A 22,182-nucleotide genomic window follows, 5' to 3' on the forward strand; every position below is an offset into this window, starting at 1 on the left:
CCAACAAAAACAGGTTCTTGAGCTCTGTTTTCGACTGCCACAGCCTCCTGCAACCCTCTGCCAGTGAAAATGAAGCTCCGTTCTTGCTGGCAGAGGGTTGCAGGAGACCATGGCAACCGGAAATGGAGCTCGGGAGCCCATTTTCGCTGGCAGAAGCACTGTGGGGCGGTCCTTCGCTGTTTCCAGGGTGGCCCTGAGGGCCAGTACTTAGATCTGGCTCCATGGGCCGAATACAGCATTTCTTCCACTTGATCCTGGAGATGCATCCCAAGAAAACAGCGACTGTGAAATGGTAGACTGTACTATCCACTAGTTCCTGGAGTTTTTTTTTCTGAGAACCATAGGATTGCAGGCTTCCCCCTCCCCCCCTTTGAAATCTGTCGTGGTTAATATTGCCATTAGGAGGCACATTGCAGTTAGTTCTAATAAACATAAATATGTAAAAAATTGATTGCTGTCATCTAAGCAGATTGTGTATACATTCATTTAACAATAATTCAAATTTACATTGGTGCTGGAAAAATATGATCAGTCCTCACAAATTTGCTGTGGGTGCTTGACAACCAGCTTGTATTTATGACAGTTGCAGTATCCTAGGGTCATGTGATTGCCATTTGCAACTTTCACAGGAGGCTTCCAACGAGGAGAGTCAATGGGGGTGGGGGGAGCTGATTGGCTTACGGATTTGATTCAGTTAATAACCACAGTAATTTGCTTAACGGACGTGGCAATAAGTCATAAAATTAGAGGTGGTTCATTTAACAACTGCATCACTTGGTAACGAAAAAGTTGGTCCAATTGTGGTCATTAGTTAAGGACTACGTGTATGTTGCTAACCAGAGATATTTGAAAACAAGTGCCAAGGTTTTGTTTGGGTAGGTATTCCTACTTAGATGAATCTTTGTTTATATTGCAGGTTGTTTTATCAAAATTCGTTAGACAAATGGGAGACCTGCTTCCTTCCACAATTTATATTCCTTATCTGAAAATGCTCCAGGGATTGGCCAATGGACCCCGGTGTTCTCATTACTGCTTTACTTTGCTAAAGGGTAATGGTAGTACTCATGGTAAGAAATATAGCACCACATAGGCTGAATGTTTTGATGTTTTATTTCCATTCACTGTAAATACACATAAGCATAATCTTAAGTACAAGTGTCTTCAGGGAAGTAATTGAACACTTTGATTAACAACAGTTCATTTGGCACTGAAAAAAACTGACATGACCATTTTTCACAGTTGCAACTTTTGCAGCATCCCCATGATTATTTGATCAAAATTCAGAGGCTTGGTAACTCATTCATTTTTATGACGGTTGCTGTGTCCCATGTGATAAGTTTTTACGACTTTCTGACAAGCATTCACTTAACAACCGGGTTACTAATTTAACAACTGCAGTGATTCACTTAACAAGTGTGGCAAGAAAGATCATAAAATGAGGCAAAACTCACTTAACTTTGCCTAGCAACAGAAACTTTCGTAAGTTGGGAGCTACCTGTATTACCGTTTTTTTTTTTTTGGAGTATAAGACACACCTTTTTCCTTCAAAAGAGAGGCTGAAAATCTGGGTGCGTCTTATATACCAGCGGTTCTCAACCTGTGGGTCGTGACCCCTTTGGGGTCGAATGACCCTTTCACAGGGGTTGCCTAAGACCATCTACCTCCATGTCCTGAAGCGGCAGGTGCATAAAGAATGCCGGGTGGCGAAGCAGCCTTCTCCCGGCTCCGGGCGCAACCCAGACACCGCCCCACCCAGTCTCCACGCCAGGGAAACGCCAAGGTGTTGAAGGGGGAGACGGGTTCTACTGGGTGGTGGATCAGCTTCGGCTCCAATGGATGTCCTAAGCAAGCGCGGTCGGCGGTGCGACTTCAGCCCATCCGCCTGCACAGGGACTCGAAGGCACCCGGAGAGCAGGAGACCAGGGGGACAGTCAGGCCACCCGCTTCAGCCAGGATTCAAGCCGCCTTGAGCCTGGACGCTGGCTTTGCCGCCCCCGCCGCCGGTCCTGTCCTGGGGGCTAAACTGAGCTCGGAGGCTTTTTGGCTGGCAGGAGAGGTTGGAGGGGAGACAGGCCCTGCCCACCCATTCCTTCCGTCCCGAGGAATTCTACTCGGGATGGAAGCACAATTCGATGTAGTTTAAGCCTCTCTTTAAAATCCAATTTAAAGGGCAACTTCTTAATCTCTGTTAAATCGATTGCTCGCATGAATTAACCACTACACACTCCCACGCCTGGTTGTAACGATTCGAAAGAAAGAAGAAAGAAAGAAAGAAAGAAAGAAAGAAAGAAAGAAAGAAAGAAAGAAAGAAAGAAAGAAAGAAAGAAAGAAAAGAGAGGGAGAAATGGAAAGAAAGAAAGAAGAAAAGGAAGGAATGAAAAGAAAAGAAAGAAGAGGGAGGGAAGAATGGAAGGAAAGAAAAAGATAAGGGAAGGAGGAAGGAATAGAAAGAAAGAAGAAAAGAGGGAGGAATGGAAAGAAAGAAAGAAGAAAAGGGAGGGCAGAATGGAAAGAAAGAAAGAAAGAAAGAAAGAAAGAAAAGAAAAGAAAAGAAAAGGGAGGGAAGAATGGAAAGAAAGAAAGAAAAGGGGAGGAATGGAAAGAAAGAGAGAGAAAGAAAGAAGAAAGAAAGAAAGAAAGAAAGAAAGAAAGAAAGAAACTGGATGGGTGGGTGGGGGAACGGAATGTAAAAAAAGTAAACTTAATAAAGTGAAACTCATGTAAACCACAAACTGCTGCTAGAGGCAGGCAGGGAGGTCGTTTTATCCTGGAAAATCCCAACCTGGCTGATCTTTTCCCAAACCAAGATTGGCAGATTAATCACTATGCTTTAATTATGTTCAATTTGTAATAATGAAAATACACCCTGCATATCAGATATTTACATTATGATTCATAACAGTAACAAAATTACAGTTATAAAGTAGCAACGAAAATAATTTTATGGTTGGGGGTCAGCACAACATGAGGAACTGTATTAAAGGGTCGCGGCATTGGGAAGGTTGAGAACCATTGTTATACACTGAATGCACTCTAAATTATTTTAGTCACTCAATGGGATTGAGTTTAGGGAAATGTTTTTTTCCACCTGTAATTTATTTAATATAATTACATTATAGATTTTTTTTCATTCAGCTGAAAACATCCAAGGAGCAGGTGGAAGTCCTGTCTCTTGGGAGCACTTCTTCCACTCCTTGATGCTGTACCATGAACATTTACGTAAAGATTTGCCAAGCGCAGAGAGCACTCAGTATCGTCATCTTCCTCTCAGAGGCATCACACAGAAAGAACAGGATGGATTGATTGCCTTTCTGCAACTTACTAAGACTATTGTGAAATGGGTAGGTAGTTACTTGCCATCTGAAGAAATTCAGTTGCTCCTTTATTCAATAGTCACTGACATATTTGGCCCCAGGAATAAATGCAAAAGGAGCTAAGAGGTGACCCTAGGTCTAGTTTAACTGAAGGTAAATTTGGTGGGTTAAAAACAAGGTGTAAGAAAATGTTACTATTCCAAATATTCATTTTTGGTATAATGGACACTGTAGCTGACAAGGCTTAATCTTATGTATATCATTAAACATGAGTGATAGTTTTTCTTAATTTTTCAGAGTGAAAATGCACGATTGGCTCTCTGTGAACATCCTCAGTGGACACCAGTAGTTATTATCCTGGGACTTCTGCAATGCAGTATACATCCAATTTTGAAAGCAGAATTATTAGAAACTCTCTCAGCCTTTGGGAAATCTCCAGAAATTGCTGCTTCACTATGGCAGTCATTGGAATACACACAGGTAACTTGTAAGGGGAAATGTTATCCCGCCTCTATACTTTGTCCAACTTCATTTATGTTTTCCAATTTGGAAAATTGGCCTGCAGAATAAGAAAACGTATTGAGCAAAACTGAGTTCCTGAATGCCCTTTCAACTTTAGTATGTTGTTTTCCTTTATATTACTAATTTCTGCTAGTATATGGGAAGTAAATGATAGAAAGACAAAAAAAAAACCTGATTGTATATAAGAAATAAAAAGGATTTTTACGTATTTAGTGGGAAACTTAAACTCAAAATTCTGTCAACAAAATATAGACTTAGTAAACACAAAAAAAGTATGAAAAGAAGAATGCGGTTATTTTAATTTTGGAGCAGGACCTGTCACTAATGGTTTGTACAATCAACAATAGTTCAGTATTGTATTGTACAATTACACAAAAAATGTATTATTTTGCTAATAGTGACAAACATTTCATTTCTCTCCCATTTATTTTGGAAGATATTGCAGACTGTAAGAACTCCAGGCCAAAGGCAAGCCATTGGTATTGAGGTAAATTGTCTGCACTTAGTCATTCAATTTTTGATGAATATTTGATTATATAATATGAGACGGTTGTTGCCTTCCAGTATCTTAATGTTGGGAAATACCCACCTGGCAAAGGGACCCCTCAATCACAGATTTAGCCTTGAATTCTTGCACAGTTGCAAGAGGGCCAGGACTGACACTGAGACACACAAACACACACATACACACACACACTGGTTTTTTGAGCTGTATAGAATCAAACCTGTTCCCAGGGTAAGGCTGGCAATCTGTGGCAATTTCTATGTAATAGGAATAAAGTAGTGTGCTTGAACCTTTCATGTGAGGATCTGGTTGCTTGTGCCTGACACTTGAAAATATACTGCTTTTTTAAACAAAATCACAAGAAAGAAAACAACATAAATCTATCAAAAACACATTGTATCATTAGCTAGAGCCTCAATCCAGTTTTAAAAATAGGATCAATAACCTGATCTGCGCAGATTTAAACCTTCCTTATTTTCTGGATACAATGGGATACACTTGCAAGTGTGAAAATAGTGATACTCAAATTGCAGCTAGGTCCTTTTGTAATTATTTTATTTATTTATTTGGAAATTTTATATTGCTTACGACAAGTATATTTTGATTTAACTTGAAATTGTTTAAGATGGTTTGGACCCTTACATATTAAGGCAGAATAGAATAGTTCTAAGCTTTCCAAAATTTATCTACTTCTCCCTACCCCATTTTTTTCCACTTAATTTCCTGAAAGCAACTTAGTAAGTTTTACTAATGAAAAAGGATTCTAAAAAATTGAATCCCATCTTTATAACACATTCTCCCTTCCTTCCTTCCCCCCTCTCTCTCTTAACTTTAAAAATGGAAGATAACATTAATAAAAACTAATATAAAGTAAAAGAGAAACCTCCAAGAGAAAATTAAAAGTGCAAGAAAAGAAAGTAAAAGGAAAACTGAAAAAAAGATACAGAAGAGTAGCTTCTTTTAAAAAAAAACAATTTATTTTATTTTTAAACAAACAAACATAGACAAACACAAAACACAAAAACCATCCTCCAGTTACATACAGTGTGTCGGTTGGTTACAAAACTTCTGTGCCGCCTTACCATAGTCATCACAGTTTATATAAATTCTCATATTATCAATCCAATATATAGCATGGAATTATTATAGTTATTAAACATTTATTTGACAACTACAATTATTACTTCCTTTTATGTGAAATATTCTAGGTCTAGAATAAGTTTTATTATGGCATTTCATCATATCCCAAAACCATCCAGTAATATTACATCTTTAAATTGTATTCTGTACAAAATTATTTATCTTTGAGTACAAAACTTTTGTGCATCCTCTCCATAGTTCTCACTTACAATTTATGTAAAATTTCATATTGTCAATCCAGTATATGTGTATACATTATTATCATTGTTAATCATGTATTTGACTATAATTGTTGTTACTTCATTTTATGCATAATATTCTAAGTTTAACTAAGTTTCAATTAATTTTTATTATAGCATTTCATTACATCATCCTGTATCTATCCAATGGTAGTGCAATCTTATATCTCTTGCCATTTGTAGCATTTGTGTTCTAATTGCTTTCTTAGTAGAACTTGTATGGGTTTCTCTTGGCAACTTGTTTTTCACTGCATATCTTGTAAAGGCTCGAAACCCCTCGTTTGTTCCTTCCATCAACTTCCCTTTGGTTATCATCGATGCTTTTGCCAGAATTTCGTTGCTTCTGCCAAGTTTTCTCCCTTTTCTTCTTCTATATTCTGGAATCTAAGATAGAATTCTAATCTGTCGCTCTCCCATTCCAATATTCCACTTTTGTCTTTTTTGACCATGCTCAATTTATTGCCAATATCTCCAATTTTCTTATCTCTTTGTTCATCTTTTTCTTCAATTTTTTGAACTCTGTCCTTGTACTTCATTGTTTGGTGAATAATTTCAATTTTTTCATCTGTTCTTTCTGTTCTTTGTTCAATATTCTCCATTCTCTTTTCAATAATCTCATACTTACTTGTATATTTTGCATAATCATCTGCAATGACAATTCCTTTTCTTTTTTGTGCTGCGACATCATCTATATTGATCTTTTCCTCCAGATCTTTTCCTAAACAACTGCCACCTATATAGAATCCAAGGCTTTTTTATTAAGTTCCAAATAAATTCAGTGCAATCTTGTCTCTTTCAGGTCACACTTTGTTTTCACTCCAATCCAGCTATTGATAGTACCCTGAAGGAGCACCTGTATAAACAATCCGTGCTCTTCCCACTATCATTTTCAATAAACAAGCTGCAAGACCTTGAAGTATAGATCAAATGCTCAAAGAAAAAAACAACAACAATATTTCCAAACCTCCAAGCCTCTAGGTGGCAGTGTTACTTCTTTTCCTCTACTTTTGCATCCCTCTTTATATTCTAAACATAAGGGAAAAAAGAAAAATTCTTAAAAAGAAATAATGCAATAGAACGTTGAAAAAAGAAAAAGAAAGAAAGTCAATAAGTATTGGAAAAAGGGAGAAGTAGTAGGAAAAAAAACAGTCCAGTTTTTAAAAAAGAAATAAGCATTTATAAAAATCCCATCAATAAAAAGGTTAAAAAAAAATAACACACTAAATTTAAATTAGGCTTAATCTCTCCGCTTAACTTCTTCTGTCTTCAATTTTAACTTTCCTTTTGATCCTTTTGGGTGTTCTCTTCTCTAACAGTAAAATTTATCTCACCAATTCGACACACTCTTTCTCCCGCTTTCCTTCTGTTCGGGAGCTGCCCAGCCTTCAGCAGCCTTAATGGCTGCTTCTCTGCCGCTGGAAAAAAAGGCTTCTGGATTGATCAGGGATTTTGCGTTGTCCCCGAGATCAGCAGGATGTACCCTTCTCTATCACCATCTCTGTGGGACGGTTTAGGCCCAAAGGGACCGTCCAGTGGCAGAGATATCAACGGCGATCTTGGAGCTTCAAGATCGCATGTCGTATCGTCGCGACGTCAGTTCCGCCCCCCCCCCAAAGGAGTAGCTTTTGATGTTCTTTACAACAGTTATAAATGCAATTACAAATTACCTCTTTAAAGTTACAACATGCTTTTTTATTTCTATAATCTATCCTATTTAATCATCAAAACCATAAATAAAGTTCATTTTGTCTGTTTTTCTCAAAAAGTCCATAGAGGTTTTCAGTCAGAAATAAACAGAAATGTTACTTTTTCTCTAATCCAAGAAGCCAACGTAGCCATCTTCAGTGACTTCCATCATCTTTACCAACTATTCCTTCAAAGGTTTGCTGACTCTTTCTATCTCTGTGCCTACAATAATCTCACCGCTGCTATTATATACTGTACAGGCTTCCATGACTTTTTTCTAATTGTTTGTCCACCAGTCCCGGAAGAAAGTCCTATGGTCTCGATTGTATATTAATCTGCAAAATCATCTCAATCAGTGTATATATTTGAATCCAAAACTGTATATCCTTTTTACGTAAATACCAAGCATGATAAAATGTTCCTTCTTGTTTACATTTCCAATATGGATTTGAAGTACCTTTATACATTCTTTCTCCAATGACATATATCAACCGTACATCATTCTATAAAAATTCTCTGTTAAGATTTTAACAGTGTAAATTTCAGTGCTTTCAACCATTGTTCCATCTGCATAAAGGTAAAAGTTCCCCTCGCACATATATTATAAGCAATTTTTAGCTCATTTTATCACCCATTCTTTTCCATGTTCTTCTGTTTCACATTTCAGTCAAAGTGTACATATTTTAACAATTATATGTTCATCATTTGTACATAATTTCATTTCAAACTCAGTCTTACAAAACCATAAACTACTTTAAATCTTTCTAATACCTGGTAATTTTAAGCATCTACGTACCTCTGATACCGATTCTTTTTTTGGCTTTATTTGGGATCCCTCTTGATCAGATTCCAATATTTCAGTATAAGTTAGCCATTCGTGTTTGCCTACTATTTCTCATCTATAAAAGCTTGTGCTAAGAGTTTTCAGGCACAAACTAGATTTGTATCTATTCCCTATTCTCAATATAATGAGAATATATTGCTTTTAATATAATGATTTTTTAAATTCACATTCATTTTGACTATGGCGTACCCCAGAAAACTATGCCACCCAAATCTCAGGTCATGTGCTCTTAAGTCCAAATCTTCTATTTCCGTTTCATCTTCAAATGGTCACTAAATGAATGGTTGTAAGTTGAGGACTACCTGTAGGTTCAACAGTCCCTTGTTCACAGTGGAACAGCATTTGTAGATTCTGTAAATGACGATAAATTATTTGTTTATTAGATTAAAAATTAAAGACTGAAATTGTAAATTGGCTTGGGTTTTTCCATGAAGGGCGCTTGAGAAAACTGGAAGAAGCATTTGCATGAACTTATTTAAGAGTGGTAAATGAAATGGTGTGTTGCCATTGTGTTTAAAAAGTAACATGTTTGGAATTTGACTTATGTTCTTGGAAGGTTGAATTGAATGAAGTAGAATCCCGGTGTGAGGAATATCCTTTAACACGTGCCTTCTGCCAGCTCATCAGTACCCTGGTAGAGAGTTCATTTCCTTCTAACCTGGGTGCTGGCCTGCGCCCACCAGGATTTGAGCCATACCTTCATTTTCTGAGAGAATCTATATTTCTTCGATTTCGGACCAGGGCCTACCGGAGAGCTGCTGAAAAGGTAAGCATTACTTCTTGTAATGTATGTTAGTACAAATCTATACAAATTTGTCTTTGTATCATCTTTATTTTAATTATGTAATACTTCTGTAATCTTATTCTTTTGAAAAAAAAATCCCATGGCAGCGATGGCGAACCTTTTTTGGCTCGCATGCCACAAGTGGGGGGAGCGCAGGGGGGTTGTGTGCGGCCATGCCCACCCATAATGCAATGCGCGATCCCCCCAGTGCGCATGCGCACACAACAGGCGCGATCCCCCCCATGTTTACATGCTTTTTTCGCCCTCCCCAGGCTCCAGAGGCTTTATAGGAGCCTGGGGAGGGCGAAAAGAGCCTCCCCCCCCCCGAGGCCCTCCGGAGGCTTCAGGGACCATCCGGAGGCTTCCCTAAAGCCTTCGGAAAGCTTAAAACGACCCTCTGAGCAAACCGGAAGTCACTTCCGGTTTGCTCGGAGGGTCGTTTATGCGTTCCGAAGGCTTCAGGGACTGTCCGGAGGCTTCCCTGACGCCTTCGGAGCGCTTCAAACAACCCTCCGAGCAAACTGGAAGTGACTTCCGGTTTGCTCGGAGGGTCGTTTTGAGAGCTCCGAAGGCTTCAGGGACCGTCCGGAGGCTTCCCTGAAGCCTTCAGAACGCTTAAAACGACCCTCCAAGCAAACCGGAAGTGACTTGGAGTGACTTCCGGTTTGCTCGGAGGGTCGTTTTAAGCACTCCGAAGGCATCAGGGAAGCCTCCGGACGAAATAACTACTAAACTTTCTAGATATTTTACTGATCTGATTCAACACACTATTTCAACTTTTAAACTGGAAACTGAAATTTGGGACCTCCATTTGTTTTTAGCTTGTACAGCAAAGTAATTGCTCTTTCCCCATGTTTATATATCTATATATGAAATCTATATTATTTAAACATTGTAATTATTTAAACATTGTAAACATTGTAATTTTTGTTAGATCTTTGAGACCTAAAATTCCAATCCAGTTTTTTTTCACTCATATATGAAAGTTCAAACAAGACTTTTTTCTCTAAATGCAATCCTATACCAGCTAATGTAAAAAAAGTGCTATTGGATTGATTTGTACAATAATAAACCGAAGAAATTAATAGGTACAATGTTACTGGATTTTATTTCTATAGAATGTGAGTGTTGGCCAATGTATGTAGTGGGGTTTGTTTTATTTCTTTTTCAGAACCATTTTATATTTGAATTAAAGATTTTTTTCAACATTTCTTTCAGTGGAACAAGTCTTATATGAGGAAATGTCTCATTAAGCTCCTTCTGTCAGGATAAAAATTTGATCCAATTCAGTGGATTAAAATATAACTTTATGACTATAACTTTTTTTTAAAAAAATCAAATGAATGATATTTTGTGTATGGTTTTTTGACAGTGGGAAGTAGCTGAATTAGTTCTGGAAGTCTTTTATAAATTGCTGAGTGACTATGAACCCCAGCTTGAAGATTTTGTGGACCAATATGTAGACTTGCAAGGTATGCTGTTTGTTGATCTCTGTTTACCTAGTGTTGGTCCCTTGCTGGGAAAGAAAGCCAACAAAATCTCATGGAGTTTTTTTCCCCTGATCTGTTGGTGACTGCTAATTATATTCTAAGTGCTTCTCAAAATATAAGCAGGAATATTTATAGTTCAATGAGGTTTCCCTGCACAATGTTACAGTAGAGAATGGTGTGGATGCTTACATGTAGAAATGTGAAGAAGAATTGAGCTGCAGTGGCATTTTTAATACTATAAGAGTGTTAAAAAATCATTTTCCACAATGAAAATTTTAAGAGAGACTTAGAAGTAGAGTGAGAAAAGGAGGGACGCAGTGACAAGGGAAAGCTTTTGAAAATTAGGCTAAATATCTGGAGATGGAATAAGTGATGTGTTGTGTGGGCAAAGGAGGAAGGGGGGTCAGAACAGTGATGTAAATCCCAAGAAAGATTATAGTGGTTCATGTAAAGGTGGGAATTCAGTTTTTTCCTTTGGCTCACTTGATTTAAGAAGAGAAAAAGGGGTAGTTCAGAGAAAAGGCAAGGTTTCAAGAACAGATGAAAGAATTTAGTGGAGAAAATAGAAATTTTGCACTTGTTTGAATACTGTATTTTTCAGAGTATAAGACGCACCTTTGTCCCTCAAAAAAGAGGCTGAAAATCTGGGTGCGTCTTATACACCGAATATAGCATATATATTTTTTGGGCCTCCCGAAGCCCCGCCCCTTCAACAAAATGGCCGTGCATACCCTTATGAAGGCTTTCAGAGAGCTCATGGGGGCTGGGGACGGCAGAAATGAGCAAAAATTTGGCTTTTTTGCCCCCCCTGCCCCCAGCAGCACTCAATAAGCCTCCATAAGGCTATGCATGGAATTTTTTGACAAAAAACGGGCCCGTTTTCGTGAAAAACTGGCCGTTTTTTGGTTGTTTTTGCCCCCCCCCAGCACTCTGCAAGCCCACCCACAAGTCTATTATTTTGAAAAAAATGGGCCCGTTTTTGGGAGGTTTGCAGAGTGCAAAAACTTCTTTTTTTCCTTTTGGAAAGCTCTTTAACTGATTGATGAGAATTACATTGATCAAGTGCTGTGTCAGCAGAAACACCTACCTATCTACTGTATTTATCTCTCTCTCTATTTCTCTCTCTCTATCCCTCTACTTACCTACTTACACAGTCTCTCGCTCTCTCTACCTACCTACTGTATTTCTGTATCTCTATTTATCTCTCTCTCTCTTTATCTACCTACTTTCCTAACTACTGTCTCTCTCTCCCTACCTATCTACTGTATTTCTCTCTCCCTCTCTATTTCTCTCTATCTATCCCTCTAGATCCTTCTCTGTGATGGGCCCAACCCTCTGGAATGACCTCCCCCCAGACATTCGAACTACCACCGACCTCCGTTCCTTCCAGCAAAAGTTAAAGACTCACCTATTTCAATCAGCTGGCCTGGCACTTTCTTAGTTTTACCTCCCGGGGATTTATTCATTTTAATTGAGTTTGGGGTTTTAATAAGCTTTTAATGTACTATATTTATTATTCTATATACAGTCTTGCAACCTCCTCCACCTACGTATTTAATTATTTAACTGTTTTATGTATGTATTTTATAACGCATTTTAGTGACTGTACACCGCCCCGAGTCCCTTTCGGGAGAAGGGGCGGTCTATAAATACGAATAATAAATAAATAAATAAATACCTACCAACCTACCTACTCTCTCTCTCCCTACTTATCTACTGTATTTCTCTCTTTCTCTCTCTTTCTATTTCTCTCTCTCTATCCCTCTACCTACCTACCTCTCTCTCTCTCTTTCTCTCTCTCTCTATCCCTTTATCTACCTACCTACCTAACTACTCTCTCTCTCCCTACCTACCTATTGTATTTCTCTCTCTTTCTCTCCCTGTCAACCTTCTATCTACCTACCTACTTTTTTTAAAAAATTGCCTCTTCAAAACGTTGGTGCGTCTTATACGCCAAAAAATACGGTAGTTTACATGGAAAAAAGAGAAGGAGAAAATAAAAACAACAGTGATAAGGCTTACATTTATTCTGATAAATTGCAATCTCAAGAATAACACACAAATATACATTTCATTTTCTAGGAGAGGAAGTAATAGCTTATAAACCACCTGGGTTTAACCTGATGTATCATCTGTTGAATGAATCACCAATGCTGGAATTGTGTCTTAGCTTGTTGGAAGAAGGAGTTAAACAACTAGATACCTATGCACCTTTCCCTGGTAAGTTGCAAGTTTCTTTTTAATTAAGATATCAAAATATCTACATGATTCCACTATAGACTGTATTTTTTTGGGGGGGGGGGGACCTGATGACTTAAAACTGGCAGTTCTTGAAGGATTGTTTGTTTCTGTTGCCTCCATCAATGTAGTTGTGTAAACTCACTGAATTATTCTTCATTTCCCCACTGTGGGAGAATCATGAATGTGTAATCTATTCGTTTGATTTGTTTTCTTCTTTAGGAAAAAAGCATTTGGAGAAGGCTGTACAGTATTGTCTTGGGCTGCTCAATCTAACTTTACAGAAAGAGAACCTTTTTATGGACTTCTTAAGAGAAAGCCATCTCTCTCTCATTGTCACCTCACTAGAACAGCTGCTGCAAGGAATCAACCCTCGGACTAAAAAAGCTGATCACGTAGTAAATATTGCCAGGTAAGTCCCAAAAAGTTAGAAAGGCTGCTGTGCCTTTAGAAATGCTGTGTTTTTACTCAGAGCACATGATACCTTTTCCAGACGTTCCTATAACATGAGTGCTTACAAAAATTCCATTAATAGCTGACTTCATGGAAATAGAATCTATTTGTCTACAGTAATTTATAGGACAAGTTGTATATTTGTCAAGAACATTTCTGAACAATTTCTATTTATATTGTGAATAATATATTTTAATTTAATTAATTTGATGTTATAGTCTGGGCATGTGGCCTGAAGAAATTGAGATTTAAGAAACAATTGAATTAGGAGATAAAATGTAAACTGCTTTTCCTCACAAGTATAGGATAATGATTTGAATAAAGATACACCTATGTATGCCAGGTACATTGTAAAAAATATAAGTATAGGACTTCCCTGACATTCTCTTCAACATATGGGTTGTCACCACTACTTCTCTATAATGTTATATTTTAAAGGTACCTTTATCATAGTAATACCAATCCTGAACTGGCTTTTGAAAGTTCCAAGATCCTTTGTTGCATTTCTTGCAATTCTAACATTCAGGTGAAACTGATTGGAGACTTCACCCAAGACCAGGTAATTGCAATTAAATTTTTTTAAGCAAGAAAAAAGGAAATGGTTATCCAATTATCAGCAAATGATTTATTAATAGTAATGTGCAAAATGTTCAAGGCTTGAAACATTTCATGACTGCAACAGCTGGTTTGAGCTAGCCTATTCTAAGACCAAACCCCACATTTTGCAAGTTTTGATCTATATGTGGAATGGTGGATCTGTTTTGTTTTGGATACAGACTGAATCATGATTATTCCAAGCAAAAGTTTTTTTTGTGGGAAGCAGGAAAAACCTAGGACTGGATCTTTCCTTTGTGATGCCATGCAAGGACATAAGTGGCTAAGCAAAGGGTGAGAGAAAGAGACAGTGAAGGACAGATGAGGGATTTGTAGTGTGGCACATAAGGCATGAGGAAGAGGGAAGGGAGGTGAGGATGCACCCCAGCCTTGCTCTGGTCACCCCATAAAATCATTTGGAGAATCCCTCACATGTTTATTTCAACTGAAGCCTGGAACATCTAAAATATTCTAGGTTTTGTTTCTGCTCAAGCGTGGCAGGTCTGAAATGATGTAGCAGTACTTTTGTAATGTATGGTTGGCTTTGAATTTAAGCATATTTCTCATTTTTTGCATACTGCTATTAGTTACATTCTAGGTTTATATATATATCTGTTTATATGTCAGTAAGACATATCATTCATCTTACTATCTTTTTAAAACTTTTAAATTACAAATTTAGAGTATCAGTCAGAAACTAATGGCTGGATTTGTGGAGTGTTTGGACAATGAAACTGCCGAAGAAATCATTAATCCTGATGAAGGTATGAAGGTTGTGTCACTACGTTAAAAAGTTTGCTAGACATGAACTGACTGAACTGACACTGAATAGTTAAACTGAGAAAGAGTTATTGCGCAGGTCATAAAAGTTCTTATCTGACAGTGATTTATTGCACATGTCTTCACACATTCCAGAGAAGGAGAGAGAAAGAGAAAGCTACTGCTGAACTTTTGTCCGGCTGCCAAGAAAGCTGGCAGACGGAACATTCTTATCAAAATGTAACAATTAGTTAGTTTTGTTTTATTTCCATTTATTATTTTTGTATTAAAGTTTGTTTATTAATTAGAATATGCTTCCCAAGACTTTTATTCTTTTTCTTCACATCTTAATGCATATGCTGTTGGAAATCAGCCCGATCCTAGACATCACTTTCTTCAGGGTAAAATTTTTTCCTTGACAGGTTGCTTATTTAATTCTTTTATTTTCAAAAATGAAAATGCTTGAGTTTATTTGCAGTGTTTTTCTTTTAATTTCAGAAGATAGAATAATGATGAAAGTCTGCATTTGGAAGTCTGCACCTTTGACATTTTAGTTCTTACAATTTTAAACAAAATTATAGTTAGCCTGTCAAAAGACTGCCAAAAAAATTCATTTAAAAAGTAATTTTATTTTTTCATTTAAAAAGTAATTTCACAGTGTTCTGCTTCTCATAATTTATATTTGTAGATGAGCTGATTATATAGTTATTTCAGAAACAAATCGATACTTTTAACAATAGCTTTCATACTTGTGTTTCTGTTGTTCAGCTGAGAAATTCTGAAGTGGTTGTAATTTAGATTAATAGAAAATACGTATAAATTGACTGAACACTTTCTGGATAATCCACTTTTAATATAAATGTTTGTGCTTTATTCTAAGAATTTGAAGTTGAAAGGAAGCAAGCACCGATATTCCATGAAACGAGGATTAATATTCTAAACCTTCTCATTGCCTCCCTGGAGTGCAAGCCACCCAATCTTGCTCTGTATCTTCTTGGTTATGAATTCAGGAAGCCTGTCAGCACTACAAATCTGCAAGATCCAGGTACCCAACTGAAAGTGCTCTGATAATATAGAGAAAGAGAGAAAAGTAGCTAGCTACCATCTGGAAAATAAAACCCACACTTGCATGGTGATATTTTATTTTATTTTAATTTTCCAATATAGCATAATATTAATACACTGAATAAATGTTAAACATTTTACATATTAAAACTGCATTGTAGAAAGTGCATCTAGATGTAAACTCTGCCAATCTGGGTACTATTAGGTTCCTGTCATATCTCATTTGTAATAAAATGCAACATTGAAGTAATTTTATAAAAGCAAACTCTTTGCAACTTCTAGATAGTATAGTAAAAAGTACACTAAAATTTCAAACAGAATGAAATTTGTTTTTTATTTTCCGTGTGAACTGCCTTATACTTTATACACTGTTTATCTAAACAAGTGTCTTCAATCTTTAAGGTGTATTGGGTTGCCCTCGCACTTGCCTTCATGCTATTTTGAACATATTAGAGAATGGTACTGGAACAAGGTCTGATCCCACAGCAGTTCGAGAATCTCCACATCTAGCAGAGTTGTGTTATCAGGTATGAAAGAATTTTGAATGAATTTAAAATTTGTATATACAGCCAATCAGCTTTCAGTGTTTTTTGTAGCTTTTTTGTAGTTTCATTGTGCTATTTTGATTCTTAAATAATTTATATCACAGGCCTACAAGTGGTGGGTTGTAGGCGGTATGCCCCGGTGCCTGCCAGGAGCACCGGGTACCGTTCTGGTACAGTACTCTGGAGGTCCCACCCACCCGCCTGTTTTCCTTACCTGTATTTGAGCTCTTAGGCGCTTACGCGCACGAAGCATACGGCACCTGCGCGACACTCCGCCGAACAGCTGGAGCATCGTGGAGGTGTCGTGGAGCATTGCAGGAGGAAAGGACGCATGTGCGCGCGTGCTGCGCTCGTTCATGTGGTGGATGCCAGGCCCTGTTGCACCGTACCGGTTGCAAAAGGATCTGGAACCCACCACTAAGGCCTACATATGATTACAGAGAATGATGCCTCTTTGAATTCAGGATATATATTTTAAAATAATTATATATCTGAATCCTTCACTTTATAGTATTGCTGCCTAAGCTAATTTTTACAAATAAGACTGTTGCATGTAAGCCATTTAAATCACTAAAGGCAGTTGTAATACTGCATTATTAATAATACAGCCATGTTTTTTAACCTGATATTCTTTGTAAAATTTTAAAAGGAGTGCATGTGTTTTGTTTTTATACCTAAACACACACATGATGGTCTTTTTTATTATTATTATGAACAGGTGATCTATCAATTATGTGCATGCTCAGACACATCAGGACCAACAATGAGATATTTGAGAACTAGCCAGGATTTCTTATTCTCTCAATTGCAGCACTTGCCTTTTTGTGTCAAAGGTAACACTTGAAATGGAATCTTAATTGGATGTACTTTATTCTGATTGTTTTGAAACATTTGTTTTTTTTAATTCTAAATTGAAATACTTTAGTCTTGCAGAAAAAACTGTTTTTATTTCATAATATTAGAAACCTTGTCTTGGAAGAGAAATACTTCCCCCTTCTTTTGTGGCACTTCATTCATCCTATCTTTTTTTTTCTTTTCTTCTTTTTCATCTCAGCATTGAGAAAAAATGTGTCAGGAAGCATGACCAATGAGGCATCTCATTTTGGGAGCATTTACATTTAATTGGACCATATTGCAATATGATTGTTCTCAAACATTCTAAGCTAAAGTTTCAAAGCATGTCAGAGTAGGAGGGCTATGTTTTCCCAGTGTGTGTGTTTTACTGTGTGTGCTGTTTCTGTCTGTCACTTCTACTCAGAGCATGAGATTCCTGCCTTGAATCAGATGTCATGGTTAATGAAAACTGCATCTATAGAATTGCGAGTTACATCACTGAACCGCCAGCGTTCTCACACACAGAGACTGTTGCAGCTCCTGCTGGATGATGTCCCAGTTAGATCTTACTTAGGTAAATGAAATTTGGTTAGATAGATAGAAGGGTCCGGACTATTATAGCTAAAGGCCTTTTTTCTTTCTTTTTGGAATTCATTGTCATTTTCATATCCAGTTGTTAATAACTTTTATCATAACAGTTTCTAGTTCTTCTCATAGAGAGCTTAATGTTATGATTTTAGAAGTGAGGGAAGCAAGCATTATTTAAATAATGGAGACATTGGTTTAGCCAAAGTTGACATATTAACAATCAGTTTATTCTGTATAACACATTGTTCTTGCCTATTAACAGAATACATGGTTTTTATTGTTCATTTCTTTCAGTGTAAAATTAGGAGTGGAGTGGAGTGTATTGCTATCAATATGTAACAAATGTGTGTTAGTGTTAGTGAAGAGTATTAAAGTTTGCATCTTTGTGCAGCTGCTTCAAAGTGTGCAGACATTTTGTATTTTATTGCTTTAAATTTGTTCTGTGGTAAAATTGGGTGGCTTATGAATTCAATTTAATTTTCTTAGCTGATGGTGAAGGAGGGATAGAAGATGATAGTCGTTCTGTCACTGGATTCCTTCACTTTGACACTGCTTCCAAGGGTAAGCTATTTGTGAAGACCTACTTTACAGATTGTAATTAAGAATATAGTGACTATTATGTTGACTGCTGTAATAAAACTATTGCAGCTTTCATGCCTAAGGCAGACTAGAATTCAGTCTCCTGGTTTCTATCCTAGTGCCTTCCAACCTTTTCTATGCCCCATACTCTTACAAAATGATTGATTAATGTTCTCACCCACTACAAAAGTAATTGTGACTCATGACTCATCGCCAAGGGATACAATGCACTCTTTGTCTCACACTGCCATCTCACACCCCCTAGGAGTGCTGGCACCCCAGGTTGAGAACTGTTTCTCTCTTTTTTGCTTGCCTGTTTATTATAATCAGAACACTCAGAAATTGTTGGAAAAATCATATTTTAATTTATAAATGATAAATATATTTTGGTATAGGTGTTATATAATACATCATTTTTTTGGCTTCTGGCACACATAATTTATGATATTTCTGCACTGTATAATAGGAAGCAACTTAATACATTACAAAGAAATGAGAGGGCACAATCCAGAAATTAATAAACAATTTGAAATTTTGGGATTTTCCTCTTTTGTTATCTTCCTAAAATATTGTGTTGTAACAGAAGAAGAGGCAGAATGGGAAGGGAGGGGCAATTAAGCAAGTCATCAGCCTAAAGTTGTTACATTCCTACAAACATCTAAGTCGAAAACCCTCTTGAATTCCATTGAACTTTATCTTTTGCCAATTTAGCAATGAAGGTTAATTGACTAGAATCTTGTTTACTAGGCTTAGCAATAAATCTTCTTGACTGCCACTTAAACGTTTTGTCCTGATTCTTTGTGCCTGACAGTAATGTTCAATGTGACTAGGTCCAAGAGCATAAAATTTTAACAAATGCTAAAAGCACTCACAGTTCAATTTTGTGCATTGTAATTACCTGTTGGATTGGAGCTATACTGTTTCAGAATTTGAATGTAAGTTTACAATGGTGTGTCTGATGGTGGAGCTTTATTATTCTTTTGGGATATACACACACACACACACACACACACACACATACACATACATACATACATACATACATACATACATACATACATACGAATTGTGTCACAACCCCTGGTATGCCCAAATATTTCTGTCTTTCGGCTCACTCCAGGAGACCATCCAGGCAGAAAACCATATTTTTAATGTTGCCTTTGTTATATTTGTGTTGTATTTGTGCTGATAAATAAATAAAGGGAGACTAGTATAGATCTATTTCAAGCTATTTAGCTCTCATTAGCTAGCCATATCCCAGTAAGGGTATGGCTAGCTGATGAGAGCTAAATAGCTTGAAATAGATCTATACTAGTCTCCCTTTATTTATTTATCAGCACAAATACAACACACACACACACACACACACACACACACACACACACATATATATATATAGTGTGTGTGTGTGTGTGTGTGTGTGTGTGTGTTGGTATGCTGGTTTTGTTGTGAATAAACGTGATGATACCTCCCGCCTACCAAACATCTGGAAACCAGCCCTAATCAACAAACGGACACCACCCACCACCGTTACAATTCAAAACAACAATGCACACACAGTCAGCACCAATCTACCAATCATGATACAACCACACAACCAATCATTCCACTTACTGAAACAAAGCCAGCACCCCATCCCCTCCCACCAAGATTTAAGAAAGACGGCAGCTCCGATTGCATTTTAAGCCCAAGCCTGAAGATGGCAAGTGAAATCTTGCCAAAACGTTGCCAAGGCAATCTCAATCCTACACGGGAAAAGACCTGAATACAACAAAACCAGCATACCTACACCCGTGAAAATCTACGAATACATATATATATATATATATGTATATGTATGTATGTATATATGTATGTATGTATGTATGTATGTATGTATGTATGTATTTGTGTTACAAATTTATTTATTTATTTTTATCCCTTTATTTATTTATCAGCACAAATACAAAACACACACACACACACACACATATATATATGTGTTGTATTTGTACTGATAAATAAATAAAGGGAGACTAGGATAGATCTATTTCGATCTATTTAGGCATACCAGGGGTTGTAACACAAATACATATATATATATATATATATATATATATATATATATATATATATATATGTGTGTGTGTGTGTGTGTGTGTGTGTGTGTGTGTGTGTGTCTGTGTGTGTGTGTGTCTGTGTGTGTCTGTGTGTGTGTGTCACCGTGAAAGACCGAAATTGGTGAATGTCGACATTCACTGGTGAATGTCGACACATACCAATTTCGGTCTTTCACAGTGACGATGTTACAGTGAAAGTCCGAAATCTCCGATATGCTCTGGTGGAGGTCGAAAAGAGAGGAGCCGAGGTGTCGAGAGGATAAGGGTATTAGGGTAAGGGTGTCGAGAGGATAAGGGTATTTAGCAAATATTTAGCAAAGAGAGGAGCCGAGGTGTCGAGAGGATAAGGGTATTAGGGTAAGGGTGTCGAGAGGATAAGGGTATTTAGCAAATATTTAGCAAAGAGAGGAGCCGAGGTGTCGAGAGGATAAGGGTATTAGGGTAAGGGTGTCGAGAGGATAAGGGTATTTAGCAAATATTTAGCAAAGAGAGGAGCCGAGGTGTCGAGAGGATAAGGGTATTAGGGTAAGGGTGTCGAGAGGATAAGGGTATTTAGCAAATATTTCGGACATACACCAAGCGACTATGTGAATGTCAACATTCACCGGTGAATGTCGACATTCACCAGATTTCGGACTTTCACTGTAACATATATATATATATATATATATAGATGATAGATAGATAGATAGATAGATAGATAGATAGATAGATAGATAGATAGATAGATAGATAGATAGATAGATAGATAGATATGGATATATGGATATATGGATATATGGATATATGGAGTAATAGAAATAAAATGTAGAATTGTAATAAATAGAAAAACAACTAAATCATAAAGTTTGTCATTTACATCTTTTGAGTTCAGCTGAATTCTTTTTTGTCTGATTTCCAGAAATTTCTAAATTGATTTCTAATATCTTCAGTGCATAGGAAAATCTTGAGCATCCTTGATTCAATTGACTTCAGTCAAGAGATCCCAGAGCCTTTGCAACTAGATTTTTTTGACCGTGCTCAAATAGAGGAGGTCATTGCTAACTGTGAGAATAGGACGGCACATGGACCAATTATCTGCAATGTGAAGGTCAGCAAGTTTTGAGAAATGTTGGAATTGTAAAAAAAATATATAGAAACACACTTTAAGAGCTGATCCACCCACAGTAATGCATGTGTGAGCCTTCTGCTTGAGTTTGAAGCAAAGGTTTGAAATGGATTTTAGTTCCCAATTTTATTAGAGGCCAGAGTTGTTATTTATATATTTATCAAGTTTGCTTCATGTTCTTAAAATACGTTTGGTAATTCTGGTATTGAGTATTCATTCTTAATATATTCATTAGTATCCTTATTTGAAAGTTAGTTCTGGAGAGAGAGAGAGATTTTCTTATAGTTATAGTCAGCTTCTTCCTGGCAAAATAAAAATACTACATTGAACTGAGTGTTATAAACTCACATTTCATGATGTGTATTGTATTTTTCCTGGATAGCTTCATTAAAGTATCATTTTATCTAGGATGAAAGTAAAAATGGACAAAAGTAAGAAATAAATGAAAGGGTGAAAATGCTCTTCACAGCTAGGTTTAGAATTGTTACTGTGCATTAGACATGAGCCTTCTCTTTTCCCCAATCCTAGCATCTTCACAAAGTTCTGATTGCTGAAGTTAATGCCTTGCAAGGAATGGCAGCCCTTGGACAGAGACCTTTACTTATGGAGGTAAAGAAATGAAATAACTAGAATGACTTGATTTTGAAAAAGATTATGGGGATGTATTATTATTTGCTTTAGTAAATATTTTATATAATGCTTACCAGTTTGGAAGTGATTTTTATAAGCAGGCTGTACTGCTAGAATCCCAGTTTTATTATTACTTTTAAGAAATGGGAATTTAAAAATATATAAG

At 36.9% G+C, this 22,182-nt stretch overlaps 1 protein-coding gene across 2 annotated transcripts in view; it reads left to right on the forward strand.

Annotated features, from left to right (window-relative positions):
- NUP205 (nucleoporin 205) overlaps positions 1-22,182 on the forward strand; it is a 58,205-nt gene that overhangs the window by 20,428 nt on the left and 15,595 nt on the right. For both annotated transcript variants that reach the window (XM_081956954.1, XM_081956953.1), the window contains exons 11-27: positions 917-1,067; positions 3,136-3,341; positions 3,612-3,794; positions 4,273-4,323; positions 8,807-9,016; positions 10,407-10,506; positions 12,607-12,744; positions 12,985-13,174; positions 13,654-13,774; positions 14,492-14,573; positions 15,449-15,613; positions 16,036-16,160; positions 16,897-17,011; positions 17,437-17,586; positions 18,087-18,161; positions 21,211-21,368; positions 21,915-21,995. In XM_081956954.1, coding sequence (XP_081813080.1) covers positions 917-1,067; positions 3,136-3,341; positions 3,612-3,794; positions 4,273-4,323; positions 8,807-9,016; positions 10,407-10,506; positions 12,607-12,744; positions 12,985-13,174; positions 13,654-13,774; positions 14,492-14,573; positions 15,449-15,613; positions 16,036-16,160; positions 16,897-17,011; positions 17,437-17,586; positions 18,087-18,161; positions 21,211-21,368; positions 21,915-21,995 — 2,301 coding nt within the window. The remainder of the gene's footprint in view (positions 1-916; positions 1,068-3,135; positions 3,342-3,611; positions 3,795-4,272; positions 4,324-8,806; positions 9,017-10,406; positions 10,507-12,606; positions 12,745-12,984; positions 13,175-13,653; positions 13,775-14,491; positions 14,574-15,448; positions 15,614-16,035; positions 16,161-16,896; positions 17,012-17,436; positions 17,587-18,086; positions 18,162-21,210; positions 21,369-21,914; positions 21,996-22,182) is intronic.

Source organism: Natrix helvetica (genome assembly GCF_964273705.1).
Source record: "Natrix helvetica genome assembly, chromosome: 6".
Lineage (NCBI taxonomy): Eukaryota > Metazoa > Chordata > Lepidosauria > Squamata > Natricidae > Natrix > Natrix helvetica.